General features: G+C 57.9%; 6 protein-coding genes across 6 annotated transcripts; 3 read left to right on the top strand and 3 right to left on the bottom strand.

The window, feature by feature from the left end:
* Positions 1-99: 99 nt before the first annotated feature.
* On the bottom strand, positions 100-885 carry GMORB2_6437 (Ni2+-binding GTPase involved in regulation of expression and maturation of urease and hydrogenase; the record flags this gene model as incomplete). The annotated part of the gene is made up of 1 exon (XM_035468407.1): positions 100-885. One exon carries the CDS (start codon positions 883-885, stop codon positions 100-102), a length of 786 nt encoding a protein of 261 aa, XP_035322388.1.
* A 1,161-nt stretch (positions 886-2,046) lies between these two features.
* Positions 2,047-4,454, top strand: GMORB2_6436 (Fungal Zn(2)-Cys(6) binuclear cluster domain; the record flags this gene model as incomplete). Its single annotated transcript, XM_035468406.1, has 5 exons — positions 2,047-2,057; positions 2,288-3,072; positions 3,188-3,560; positions 3,638-3,926; positions 4,014-4,454. The coding sequence occupies 5 exons, from the start codon at positions 2,047-2,049 to the stop codon at positions 4,452-4,454; spliced, it is 1,899 nt and encodes a 632-aa protein (XP_035322387.1).
* Positions 4,455-4,574: 120 nt separating this feature from the next.
* On the bottom strand, positions 4,575-6,308 carry GMORB2_6435 (pyruvate decarboxylase; the record flags this gene model as incomplete). The annotated part of the gene is made up of 1 exon (XM_035468405.1): positions 4,575-6,308. The coding sequence occupies one exon, from the start codon at positions 6,306-6,308 to the stop codon at positions 4,575-4,577; it is 1,734 nt and encodes a 577-aa protein (XP_035322386.1).
* A 1,097-nt stretch (positions 6,309-7,405) lies between these two features.
* GMORB2_6434 (aromatic amino acid aminotransferase I / 2-aminoadipate transaminase) lies at positions 7,406-9,304 on the top strand (the record flags this gene model as incomplete). Its single annotated transcript, XM_035468404.1, has 3 exons — positions 7,406-7,565; positions 7,740-8,899; positions 9,047-9,304. 3 exons carry the CDS (start codon positions 7,406-7,408, stop codon positions 9,302-9,304), a joined length of 1,578 nt encoding a protein of 525 aa, XP_035322385.1.
* A 1,466-nt stretch (positions 9,305-10,770) lies between these two features.
* Positions 10,771-13,163, top strand: GMORB2_6433 (Plasma-membrane choline transporter; the record flags this gene model as incomplete). Its single annotated transcript, XM_035468403.1, has 2 exons — positions 10,771-10,783; positions 10,837-13,163. 2 exons carry the CDS (start codon positions 10,771-10,773, stop codon positions 13,161-13,163), a joined length of 2,340 nt encoding a protein of 779 aa, XP_035322384.1.
* A 384-nt stretch (positions 13,164-13,547) lies between these two features.
* Positions 13,548-13,843, bottom strand: GMORB2_6432 (Protein of unknown function (DUF2012); the record flags this gene model as incomplete). The annotated part of the gene is made up of 2 exons (XM_035468402.1): positions 13,548-13,717; positions 13,780-13,843. The coding sequence occupies 2 exons, from the start codon at positions 13,841-13,843 to the stop codon at positions 13,548-13,550; spliced, it is 234 nt and encodes a 77-aa protein (XP_035322383.1).
* Between the last annotated feature and the right edge of the window lie 129 nt (positions 13,844-13,972).

The following is a 13,972-nucleotide window of genomic DNA, read 5'->3' as shown; positions in this document are numbered from 1 at the left end:
GAGAGAGGGAGAGAGGGAGGGAGAGAGAGAGAGAGAGGGAGGGAGAGAGAGAGAGAGAGGGAGGGAGGGAGAAGAGGAAGAGGAAGAGAGGGTGCTTGTTCAGCAACAACCTCCGTAGGAAGAAGACTGAGCCGACTTATTGCCCAGTTTAACCTGGCCCCCCTTGCCCCCCGGACCGGGGCCCTTGACGCCGGATCTCCGATCGTTGAGATCGTACTTGCCCGCCTGGATATTCTGGTATATCCTCTCAGCGACACGGACGAAGGCATTCTCGACGTTCTCGCCGCTCTTGGCGCTGGTCTCGACGTACTCGAGGACGCCGTTGCGGCGGGCCCACTGCTGGGCCTCTTCGCGGGTGACCTCGCGCTTGTTGTCATCGGACTGGGCGAGGTCGGCCTTGTTGCCGACGAGGATGACGACGATGTCGGACTCGGCGATCTGGCGGAGGTCGCTGAGCCAGTCGGTGACGTGCTGGAAGGTCTGGCGGCGCGAGAGGTCGAAGACCAGGAGGGCGCCGCTCGCGCCGCGGAAGTACGAGCGCGTCACGGACTTGTATGTCTCCTGGCCGGCCGTGTCCCACAGGCTGAGCTTCATGTGCTTCTGGGGCGTGTCGCGGGGGGGTTGGGGGAGACCGCCGTCCTCCTCCTCCGCCTGGCCGGCCTCACCATCTGCTTCGGATGAGGTGGTGAGGGTGGATTTCCGAAAGTTTCGAGAGTTGGGGGGTCCGACGGGGACGATGCGCGAACCGAACTCTACGCCTATCGTGACGTCGTGATGGGGGGAGAACCGACCCTCGCATAGACGGATCGTCAGACTGGACTTGCCGCAGCCCGAGTCGCCGATGCAGACGATCTTGGCGATGTAGTCCCACGGCGCACCCGACATGAGGGGTGGTTGTTGTTGTTTTTGTCTGAGTGAGAGCGGGGTGTATATGTGTACCTGGCAGGACAAGGCGAGTTATCGAGATTATCGTCGACTCCGTTCAATCAAGGAGAGGGTATCCAGTAATGATAGTGGTTGTGGTGGACGGATACAGTCAACGAGAAGCTCTCCCCAGTTCAATTCCTTCTTTTTTTTTTTTTTCCTTTCTTGTCGTATAGCTTTACTGGATCGTGATGGAGGGGAGGAGGAGAGAGGTAAGAGCTCGGCTGACCGATTCCCTGGGCATAAAAACGGTTGGCGATGATGGGGCAGCAAGATCGTCGTCACGAGGCAGTCGGTCAGAGGGAGTTTTGGACAGGGATGCGTGATGGTGGTGGTGTTGGGATGGGAGAGCTGAGAGCCAGGTCCAACCCGATTCCCAGGGGTCTGGGCGGCACGGTAGCCGGGGTGCGCTGTCGCCTGTGGAGACTATGATGAATTGGCCGTAGATTTGTCATACACGACAATAGCACCTGGAGAAAATTCGTGGTCATATTCTGATCGATCCTATAGGTGTTCTTGAGATATTATTTCTCGTCTGATTAAGGAATTTATTTTGTTCTCTCATGATAAGGCAATCTGTCTTCCTTGCTGGGTTGTTATAGAGTATACGGGGTATGTATAGTACTGACCCTTACCAAGGCTATCACGTGTCATGTACCACATTCCATACCTTGCGCATGGTCATCTAGATGTGCTGATGCAGGACATGTATACGGAGTAATGGCTTTTGAGAATAACGGAATCCCAAAATGCAATGATGCAGTGTAGATGAATGAGGACGTCTATGAATGATTTGGTACTTGTAGGAGGCATGTGTGGGGGGGGGAGGAGGATAATGAAGATGTGAATTGGGGGGGGGGGGTCTTGATTCTTTGGCCGACTCCCTCCCCCCACCCCACTCCCCATCACTCCGTTACTCCGTTACCGGCGGCACACACACACACTCCGCTAATGAGCATCTTTTCCGACTGATCGGAGTCGTGGCCAGCCCACATCGGGGTAATCCTCCTTCACCACCCCTCTCAACACTCCGCCATATGACAGCGTCCAACACCACTATGCCGAGACCACGGAGAAGGCCAGCATGCAACCCGTGCCAACGATCCAAGTTGGCTTGCGACCATGCGCATCCCGTATGCTCACGGTGCCAAGCACGGAATCGGCCAGGGCAATGCGTGTATCGCGATAGGCCCTTTAAGAAGGGCAGAGGGTCGGCGTCGACGCAGAGCCCGGCGAGACCTCTGTTGGAGGGGTGAGGCAAGCCACGTACAATACATGCAATCGATGTACACGAATACATGTGCATCTTATATCGGATCCGTGCGTGTGCATGCACAGCTTACATACTGACCGTATCATCCAGGGGCCTTGCCGTCGATACAGCAAGTGCAGTCACCGGTCCATCTATCCCCGGCCCGTTGCCAAAGCATCATCCGTACCCGAACCCGGGATACCTTGGGTCGTCCAGCCATGCCACACTGTTTGACCATCTCGATCTAGGAAGTGCTGTTGGTGAGGGAGAGGCGATGGCTGGGGATCTCGGCATTGCGGATGAATTCGACCATGTGTCCTCCAATGCCAGGGTAAAGGAGGCGCACATCTCACACGGGGCCGAGCTGATCCGCCAGCTCCTCTCATTCGCCCAGGTCCCAGAGTGCATAGAACTCGTCAGAGCCTGGCTCGGCACAGGGGCCAACCTGGTCCTCGGGAGCGTCTTCACCGAGACCTGCCTCCAGGCAGCTCAGTCTATCCTCGCAGCGGGAAGTCGGGGGGGAGAGGAAGGGGGCTCGCCTTCGGCAGAGGACGCCAGGCGCATCTCTCACAGCCTCTTCATCAACTCGTGCAAGCCGCTCACCGCCGCCCCGGACACCACGCTGGATGAGTTCACCGACCAGTTTGGCATGGGCAAGGCCCGGTGGGAGAGCATCGGCCTCTTCCTCATCGCCGTCTCGAGGGCTACTTTCCGGCCCCGGTGCCCCCAGCCGCACTTTGACTCGGAGCCCAAGAGGCGGTACATGAGGCGGCTGACGATGCATTATGCTGACCGGTGCCTGGACATTTGTCTGTTCCTAGATCGGTTGAATGATGTTCAGCTCATACTACAGTACGAGACGTTTATCCTCCACACGCTCGTTGACGGAGATCAGAGTGGGTTTGAAGCTCTTCCTCTTCTTCTCTCTTCTTCTTAATCTTCCCTCTACCTCTTGCGACTCCGTCATATGGGTGGACACATCTGACAGCTATCATTACCTGCTATCACTAGGCTATGAATCCTGGAGGAGGTTAGGTGATCTTTCCAGCTCCCTATTTGCCTTGGGATACCATCAGGAGATCGAGGGATCGGGCCCCATACCCGAGTTCCTCAAATCTATCCGCCAAACGGCATTCGCCTGCTCCTACGCCGCCGACAAGAATGTCTCCATCTTCCTCGGAAGACCACCGCGGATATACAAGAGATTCTGTCGGCTCCAACAGCCCAGCCTCGCGGCATTCTTCTCACCCGAGTGGGCGCCAGACACCGCCATCGACTTAGTTGCTGATACACGATGGGCTACACTGTGCGCAATGCTCAAGGAGGATATCGTGGCGGAGCTGTTTGGTGAGAGTCGGTATGAAACCAGGGTCGATAAGGCACGGTAGGTTCTCGACCCCCCGACCCCATGTCTATGGTATCTACGGAATGTGTCTATCTGACTGATGGTCATCACCACAGCCCTATCCAGGCCCAGGCGGAAACGCAATGGGCTGCATTGCCTGACAGCTTCCGACTCGAGAAACCCATGAAGCTGTATGACCGAAAACCATTCGAGCTGGACATTATGCTCGGTATCAAATTGAACCAGCTGCACGTTCTGTTCCTGGTCCGTCTTGCCGTCGTTCGCCGGTTTTCCGAACCACACCCGGAGCTGTCCGCCATTGCGCAGGAGATGTTGGCCCTGGTCGTCGAGGCAATCGTACTAAAGGAACACATCGTACACTCTGGCACATCGCTAGTCTGGAAGGTGAGCTACACTCCATCCCTCCTTTTTTTTAAAAAAAGAAAGAAAGAAAGAAAAGAAAGAAAAGAGATGCTCATGTGTCCCCCACAGCTAGTATACTACGGCCTGTCGGCCGCCGGGGTTGTCTGTCTGTCCATGCTACACCAGGTATCCGCCCCGGATGGCGATATGAGCCCTTCAGCCAAGGTGCTGCGGGACCTCAGCGTCATCGTCGCCGAGGTGGAGTACGGCACCATAGTCTACAAGGAGGACGCCAACTACGCGCTCCTGGCAGGGGCTACGAAGACGATCAAGAACCTGCTCGATAGCATGACCAACGCAAGCCTCCACCGGGGAAGAAGAGCAGTTGACCATTATGGAGAGGATGCTACGTTGCCGTGCGATCCAGATGCGCAGCTTGCCGTGGATGCCAACGTGCCTTGGGAGTCTTGGGTACCAAACAACCTCCAAGACTTTGAGGTGCATTTCTGGAACACGCTGGCCGAGCATCCCTTCCTGACCAGCAACCAGCCACAAGACCTCTGTGCATAGGCCTTGGGTGCAAATCTCTCTCAGGGAACGAGGTACCCAACACATATAATTTTATATTAGCAATAAGATGTCTTTCGAGTATCCTCTTGTTTGGGTCTACTGGACCGATCTGAGGTCAAGTCACTTACGCTGTCGCTGCCTGTCCAAGTACTGCGACAGCGGGCCGTACGGCGCATCCTCCCTATCCATCAACACCTCTATCATTCGCAGGTTCTCGCCATCCTGAACGGTCTCGTTGCCGAGGACGTCTTCCAGCTCGCCCCAAGACTTGACAGATCTCGTGAACGTGTTCTCCGGAGCGCCAAAGAACTTGGGTCCCTCCAGGTACCGCCAGGGAGCGATGTCGTTGTACTCCTCGGTCAAGCCGTGGATACAACGCTCGATGGTGTACCCGGCATTGTTGATGAGGAAGACCACCACATTCAAGTTGTGCCGGATCATGGTCGACAGCTCCTGCGCAGTCATCTGGAAGCTGCCGTCGCCCATGAGCAGCACCGTCCGAGGAAGCTCCTTGATGCCGTGGTATTCCCCCTTGCTGACCAGCTCCTTCTGGGCGAGCGCGGCGCCCTGGGCCGCGGGGAGCATGTACCCGATCGAGAGCCAGGTCACCGGCCCAAAGTAGCGGGCGTGCTTGGGGAGCGGGACTCTTCGAGCCCCGTAGGCGGCCGTGCCCGTCTCGGCCATGAGGATGTCCCCCGGCCGGAGGAAGTTGCCCAGCAGGCGCCACACGTGCTCCTGGTCGATGGCCCCGTCGCGAGGCACGTCAGAGAAGGAGAGCAGGCTGTCACGGTGCAGGTCCGGGTACTCGTCGCCGTACCTGTGCATCCTGGACGCATCCAGGTCGCGCACGAGCTGGGAGATGAGCGGCTTGGCAGAGCAGTTGCGCGTGGTGCCGTCGGGCATCTTGACCTCCGTGTCGGTGAAGAGGATGGCGACTTCCGGTCTGGGGATGCTGGTGAACAGATATGTGTTTGTGGCGGAGAAGTGCGGGCCGAAGCAGAGGATCAGATCGGCCTGCCGGATAAATTCGCGTGACTTGTGGTCCTCGAAGCTCCCATGGTTCACGCCGTGGAAGTTGGGCAGGGTCTCGTCGATGAGCGACTTGGAGTAGCCCGTGACCCACGTCGGCCAGCCAGTCGCCTTGACGAGCTGCTGCACCTGGTCCGTCACGCCCATGGGCCTGACCTCGCCGTCGACGAAGATGGCCGGCTTCTTGGCAGCGTACACCCTCTCCAGCACGGCCGAAGCGGCCGCGCTGGTCTGGGCGGCGGCGTGGTGGTCCGGGGCCGACAGGGTCGCCGCCGGCGACGCGAGCCTCTCGGCCGACACGGGGGCATCGACCACGTCGACGGGCACCTCGATGTACACTGGCCTGCTGTGGAGGAGGCACTGCCGCAGCACCCAGTCGATCTGCTCGGGGATGGACCGGCTGTCGAGCAGCCTGGCCTGCGCGACGGTGACATGGCGGTGCATCTCGGCGAAGCGGCCGAACTCGCCGTCGGCAAAGGTGTGGTGGACGAGGGTCCGGGCCTCCTGCGCCGGTCGCGCGGGCGTGCCCACGATATGCACCACGGGAGCGCGCTCGGCGTACGCACCCGCTATCGCGTTGACGGCCGACAGCTCGCCCACGCCAAAGGTGGTGACGATGGCACCGATGCCCTTGATGCGGGCGTAGCCGTCAGCCGCGTAGCCCGCGTTCAGCTCGTTCGTGCTGCCCACCCACACCAATCCTGCGGGCTTCACATGGTCCAGCAGTGTGAGGTTAAAATCACCGGGGACGCCGTGGACGGAGCCGACGCCGAGCTGGCTTAGACGTCGGAAGAGGTACTCTGCTACCTTGACTGAGTCTGCCATTGTGTGGATCGTAGAATGGGTGACGAGTATGTTTATTTTATCTTTGATGTTACTGCAGTGCAAAGGAAATCATAGGAAACAGAAGAAGAAGGAGGGAAAGAAGAAGAAGAAAAGAGGTTGAGGATGTTGGTTATATATATATATATATATATACTATTGCTGCTACCGCTACCGCTACTACTACTCCGTAGAAGAAAGAGGAGATCTCGGATAAGGCAGACCACACTCCGGCAGTGGGGAGTCGTAGGTTGGGACAATAATACCGCGCTACGATTTAGCGGGGATTATGGGAACGACCCCGAATGCATTCTATGATTGGAAATCCCATCTGCTACGTATCAGTATCATTCGACCATATGAGGCCGTCCCCCATTGTCCCCCATTCGTTGGGTCAATGGAATAACGAAGGCTGAGGTGAACTTGTACGCCCTTCCTCCATGGCAATACAAGTGACGGATTCCGACGTGTGACATGATGAGAAATGCATGTCTCCACTTCCCGAGGACCTGATATCCCAGAGACTCATCCGGCTCATCTAACCCACGTTTCCACGTCATCGGCGCCTTTGAGTGCTGTAAGTGAATCGGGTCTGATAGGTTAGTAGGTAATACGGAACGCGGAGTACATGTAACTTGCAAGTCGTCGGATCCTGTCCATTATGCCATTTTTTCCAACACGCCGAAAACTCGGCGTGTCCTACACGATACTCCGAAAAGTCCCCACGGAGAAGAACAGAACAAAAAGTTCTCCACATTCAGGCGCCAAAGAGGAAGACAAAACAATGAAAGAAAAAGTCGGAGTCACAGATACCTCCCGACCAAAGCCCAAAGGACGGAGAGGACTTTTTTTTCGGACCTTTTTTTTTTTGGACTGGTTTGTGTGTCGAGCGGTTAGATACGGAGTATCACGGAGTAGTGGTGTTGATACACAAGCCGTATAAAATGTGTAATACGACCTGATATATATTTCTCCTCTTTTCTTCCGTCTTTCTGGCTTCAGAATATAGATGTCACGAGACGACACACCTGATAGAAAATCTCACAAAGACGTTGTCGCTTCCATACGTGAAGAACGAGAACAAGGCTAGAGAGCACAGGATGGCGTGTCTGACTGGAGTTGCGGAATCCCCCCACCTCGTCGTCAACGGAGATGGGCGCTCGTCTCTCCAGGCGATTCGGGAGAAGAGGGCTGCGGATGGGAGGCTCGTTGCCGGTGTGGCTGCTGTAGCCGACTGTGAAGCGTTCAAGGTCTCGGTAGGTGCTCTCACTCTGCCCAGATATACACAATACAAAATCATGCAGCTGACGAGATGTCTTAGAAGGATGCAGGGAAGCTGCTAGCGAAGAGATGGGATTGTCTGTCGTCACCGCGCACACACGAGCAGCGATGGTTGTAACCTCTTTTGCTGACCAACATCTTCTTCTCTTGTAGCTCACTTCAGCTCCGAGAGTCTGTCCCGGGGCCCCTGCGTTCTCAAGCAGGCGTCAGGCCTGATGGCTACTCCCGGCCTCATCTCGCTCGGCGGCGGTCTCCCTTCCAGCGAGTACTTCCCCTACCAGAGCATCTCGATGCAGGTCCCGACGCTCGGGCGGGAGAGCCGAGGCGGTCATGGCTCGGCGACGGAGACTGTGGCGGTGGGGAAGCACGACGTGGCGGACGGGACGTCCGAGTACGACCTGAGCATCGCCCTCAACTACTGTCAGGCGACCGGATCCCCGCAGATGACCCGTTTCATCACCGAGCACACGGAGCTGGTCTACGACCCGCCCTACGCCGACTGGCAGGTGTGCCAGACGGTGGGGAGCACGGGCGCCCTGGAGCAGGCGATCCGCCTGCTCTGCGACCGCGGACGCGGCGACACCGTCCTCACGGACGAGTACACCTTCCCCACGGCCGTCGAGACCATACGCCCCCAGGGGATCAGTGTGGTAGGCGTCAGGATGGACGAGCAGGGGATCCTGCCCGACGACATGGACAGCCTGCTGACGTCGTGGGACGCCGGTGCCCGGGGCAGCCGCAAGCCGCACGTCATCTATCTGATCCCGACGGGTCAGAACCCGACGGGTGCGACGCAGGGCGCCGGCCGTCGACGTGCCGTCTACGATGTGTGCCGGAAGCACGACATCTTCATCATCGAGGACGAGCCCTACTACTTCATCCAGATGCCGCCCTACCGCGGCGTCGGCAAGGATGAGCCCGCCACCGACGGTGCCGAGGAGTCTATCGACGATTTCCTGAGGGGGCTGGTGCCCACGTACCTCAGCCTCGACGTCGACGGGCGCGTCATGCGCATGGATTCCTTCTCCAAGGTCCTCGCTCCCGGGTCGCGCATGGGCTGGATCACGGCAAGCAAGCAGGTCGTCGACATGTTCAAGCTGCACGCCGAGGTAGCCAACCAGGGACCCGGAGGGCTGGCCCAGGTTGTCCTGTGGAAGCTGCTCGACGAGACCTGGGGCCATGAGGGCTATCTGAGGTGGCTCATCAACCTCAAGAACAGCTACACGAAGAGGAGGGACACGCTCCTCTCCGCTTGCGATGAATTCTTGCCGGCCGAGTTTGCGAGCTGGACGCCGCCTGAGGCGGGCATGTTTGTAAGCTGTCGATCACCGAAGTCTCTACTCTTCACCTGGCTCTTTCCGCCCTCGCCCTCCCCCTCCCCCTCCCCCTCCCCCCTCTGTATCTGTCAAGCATGCCGTCTACGAATCCGAATGCTAACCACGCGCGTTTCTCTCTCCCAGCTCTGGATCAAGATTGACCACACAAAACACCCCGGGTACCCGCAGCGCTCGCTCCTCGATATCGAGGAAGAGATATGGAAGACTGCCCTCGACAGCGGGATCCTCTGCGCGCGGGGCTCCTGGTTCCGTGCGGATCCTGACACGCCGCCACGTGACATATTCTTCCGCACGACATTTGCGGCGGCCAGCCAAGATGCTATACGGACGGCTACCGAGCGGTTAGGCAAGGCTATCCGGAAATCGTTCTCGAAGGAGTGAGCGTTGTGTTGCGATGACGTACGACGATGATGTGGAGAATATTCTAGACTCGGGCAGATAGAGCACAGTATAATATCAAGAAAGGGGTTGTGACACGGAGAGAGAGGAGAGAGAGAGAAGAAGAATTTTTTTTACGAGTAAATGTGCTGGAGTTGAGTGCAGGTCGTCGTCTCGGCCCTTTCCATGCATGATACATGCATGTCTTTGCCATTCGCCGCTGCTGGAAAGGCACTGATGCCCTCCGTAATATTGATACTCCGTGACCTGTACGGGTGCAGCGCGGCCTGCTATAGCCGTAGGCTGGGATGGTCTCACTCATGGGTACCGGTGATGTCATCCAAGTGCTTGGGCCGAGCTGCCTTACCTGTACCTGTAATCTGTACGGTGCTTTCAGTGTCCCACCAATGGCGCTTCGCACAAGTGCTGCTCACTGTTAGCCACTGCTGGTACCTAGGGGTGCCTAGCAGCAGTATTACTCGTCTACTGCCGCCGCAGCGATGATTCTGCATGACCCCCCCCCCCCCTCCTGCATGATAATGATAATATTGCAAAAGCAACGAGCCGGCTGCGGTCACATTGAGACCTGAGTGGACCACAGCAGCTTGTCTGGTCCGAAACCTAATGTAGGGTGTGTGAGGTTGCTGATAGAGAGACGGGGAAGCCCTCTTCCTGTATACGAGTAGACCGTACGTGAGCTTACTCGTACGGATACAGCGACTGTCCTCCGCGCCACAGCAGTCCACCGTCACTGTAAGCGGCGTGGTACAGCGACACAGCCTACAGTGGTTCGGCGGTGCTGGAGTCTCTGGACCGGGGAGCCCTCTATCGGGCTGAACCCTCCAGGCCATCATCACTGGTAATCTGGCACAGTACTAGGCCTAGGTACGTACCTACCTGCTCGTGCTTGGGGTCTCCGAGCTGCTGACCGCCTTGTGCCCCACCCGAATCCGTCATCCCCGACCCTTTTCGCCCATCACCCGCGCCATCGTCCGTCTGCCTGACTCTGGTCACCTACCCCGACAGTTCACAATCTTCTTCTCCCTATCGCGTGGTCCACCGGCTGGCCTTGCATCTCTGCTCCCATCCGTATGCCTTCGCCGCCTTCTTCCTCTTCCTCCTCCTCCTTCTTCTTTTTCTTCTTCTGCTACCTCTCCCTCTTCCCGTAGAACTCTCTCGTCCTGTCTGTCGACACTCTTTCGTGCATTGTCACATCTTATCTGACCGACCATCTATCTGTCTGTCACTGGTCCACCACGCCCAACTTCCCACGTGCGTCATACATACCGAGATTAATTACATCAAGACTCCATCCATCCTCTCTCACCTTACCGCCTTGCGACTTGCCATCTTTTTATCCTCGACAGGAAACCTGCTAGAAAGGTGAGGGGAGAAGTCGTCCCTTCTTTTTTTTTTGGTTCCCTTCCGTTGAAGTCGGGGTGGCTGGTGGCTGGTGCTGCAGGAGCAACATGTTTTCAGAGTGTGAGTCTCTTCGCCTTGTCCACTGCCAGACCTGGTGACTGACCTCCCGACAGATGCGTCACGGTTCCTGGCCCAGTCGCAGTCGAGGTTCTCCAACTTTGCTGGACAGCCGGCCGACGTGACCGACGACAGCCACAATCGCAGCCGCAACTCCACACAGCGCTACGACGACTGGGGCGCTCCGAATGCCGGACCCTCGCGACGAGGCCAGGGACCCCATCGATCCTACCTATCCCGCGGCAACCCTTACCATCAGAACGGCGCCGGCTCTAGATTCGGCAACCTCGCCTTTGCATCCCGCATAGCCGCACCCCAGGATGCCCCCCTCTTCCACAGCACACTCGACGAGTTCCGCGAAGAGGACGATGAGCAGGAGCGTGACCGGGAGGCGGCCGACCTGTTTGCCCTGCAGCGGTCCCGTCGGGTAGCCGCCGCGAGCAAGCTTGCCGAGAGTACGGATTCCGAAGCCCAGAGCCGTGCGTCCATCGACGACAGCGAGACCACCGATAACCCCTACCGGAACCGTCACCGTGGCATCAGGAGTAGCTGGACGGGTACACGGAGCACGACGAGGCCTCGTCTCGCAGACGAGGACGCTCTGCGTGAAGAGGACGAGGAAGAGGACCGTGCCGCAGGCATCGCTATCCACGACGACGATAACGGCAACGACGACGATAGTGAGCATAGCCGCGATGACGGCAGGGGCAGGATGGTCGACGTCGGGCTCGAGTCCCGCGCCGATTTGGACGATGACCCCCCCACATCACTGCTGGGCGACGCTGACGACTCGAGCCCGCCTCCCTTTCAGCGGTTCAAGGCCGAGTCGGAGAGGGAACCCTTCATGGCCAACGAGAGCGACGACGCAGACGACATGCAGAGCAGCGTTCCTCGGTCCTTGGTCGACGAGGAGCAAGAGACCGCCCAGACCACGATTCTCTCCCCAGAGGGCGAGATATTCCACCACGACCCTTTCTTCGCCTGGATCTTCCTCATCTGCTTTGCCGGCATGATATCGACATTCGTTCTCGTCTGGCTCAACACGGCTCCCCAGAGCAGTCCGGTCGGCGACACCATCTACATGACGCTGCAGAAGTCATTTAATATGCTGGCAGTCGACACGGTGGTGGCGATCCTAGTCTCGTTCGTCTGGCTCGCAGCCCTGAGGTCCTTTGTGCGGCCCCTGGTCAACATCATCCTCATTGCTGTGCCCATCATCATGCTGTCCTTTTCGCTCTATACCTTTATCTCGTCGTTCAAGGGCCAGACGCACGGGTCGAGCATCCAGGACAAGGTGATGCGCTGGCTGGCACTGGTCCCCGCCTTCTCGTGCATCATGTGGCTCTGGCTCGTTGTCAAGGGACGGAGATCTATCCAGCAGGCTGTCGAGATCTTGCAGTTCTCAAGCAAGATCCTCGCGCAGAATTCGGGACTCCTGCTTGTCGGGTTCGGGTGCCTGGCCCTGATTGTCGTGTGGACCTGGGCGTGGCTGGCCATGTTCACGCGCGTCTTCATGGGCGGCTACTTCTCCAAGAGCCTGGTGCGGTTCGTGATCCGCCTGTCGAGCTGGTGGCTGGGAGCAGCCTTCGTGCTCATGTACATGTGGACCCTCTCGATAATCAACGCGGTCCACAGGGCCACGACGGCGGCGACCGTGTCGCAGTGGTACTTTCACCGCAACGCGGGGCCCGCGACGCCGTCCAAGGAGATTGTGGCGGCGGCGCTGCACCACGCAGCGACGTCCATCTTCGGCACCATCTGCGAGTCGACGCTGCTGTCGCTCCTCGTCCGCGCGCCCCTGATCTTCCTGCCCCGGCGCCTGGGCATGACGATTGCCAACATCGCCTCGTTCTGGATCCCGACACCCATCACCGCCCTCACCAACCCCCTGACCGTAACGTACGCGGCCATCCACTCGCACAACCTATCGAGGTCGGCGCGCGGGCTGGAGCAGATGGAGGTCATCTCCCCCGCCATACCGACAACGACGCTGACGCCCAGGTCTCTGCGCGTCCGGGGCGAGGGCAACGGACTGCTCCCCTACCGCCTCGCCAAGCTCCTCCTCGTGGCCACGCGCCTCATCATGGCCACGGCCCTGGGATTTGCCGGGTGGGTCATGACGGCCAAGCAGCTGCGCGTCCAGCTGCCCGACGGCATGGGCGTGCGCGGCTCCGCGTACGCCTACGTCGTGGGTCTCATGGCCAGCTTCATCGGGTACTCTGTCATGGGCGCCATGGAGGGTATCCTGAGCGGCATCGTCGACGCGGTGCTCATCTGCTACGGGAGCGAGCGGAGGATGGAGAGGGGCCACGGGCGGTTCTGCCTCGAGGCCGCGTACCTCTTTGGTGAGCGGCGAGGTGGTGAGATCGGAGGGTACGCCTAGAGAGAGGTGTCTGATATGTCGATGCCTCGAGGCTGTTTTTTTTCTCTCTTACCGTTATCTGTGTCGACTTATTTCGGGGTTTACCGCAGGTTCCGTTTTACCTCCCTACCCTCTGCGTAGTTTTTACTCAGATTGGAGTTCTCATTTTCTTACTTGTCTCATTGGAGTTTTGTAACCATCGGCGATTTTGGGGGAGCGTCTTATATATCCCACAATTGATTCTCTTTTTTTCATACATTGTATTACCCGTGAAACTCGTCGTCGTCTGTGAGTCCAATGTACAAGATAATGCAGCACAAAAGCAGCCATCACTTTGGGTGGTTCTCCCTATGGAACCCAATAAGTCCACATATGCCAAGGTCGGATATACACATCCCCAAGCCATTACCTCTTCACCCCCTGGTTCTGATTCTTGCTGCCACCTGACCCGGACCCAGACCCGGCCAAGTAAGCGGCCATGTCAAAGTTCCCCAGAGGGTTGGGAGCCTGGCCTGACCCGGCGCCCATGCCTTGCTTCTGGCGCTGCTCGAGCTCGGCCTTCATCTCAGGGTCCACTGTCCTCTTCTTGTCAGTATGCTTGCAGAGGAAAGAAGAGAAGGTTAGGGAATTGGCATACGGTTGTCCATGAGGTAGGGCATTCCGATGAAGAGAACCATGCTGAATAGACCCATGAGAATCATGGGGTTCTTGAAGAGCGAGAGGACAGAGACTGTTTTTGTTTGTTTTTGTTTTTGTTTTTTCGTCAGTGTCGATTTAATTACATCAAAGGGGGGAAAGAAAAAGAAGAAGAGAAAGGAGGAGAGAAAGGA

The sequence above is a fragment of the Geosmithia morbida genome, assembly GCF_012550715.1.
Source record: "Geosmithia morbida isolate 1262 chromosome Unknown scaffold_5, whole genome shotgun sequence".
Taxonomy (NCBI): Eukaryota; Fungi; Ascomycota; class Sordariomycetes; order Hypocreales; family Bionectriaceae; genus Geosmithia; species Geosmithia morbida.
Note: the sequence above shows the minus strand (reverse complement) of the source record. Positions and strands in the feature narration are given on the sequence as shown.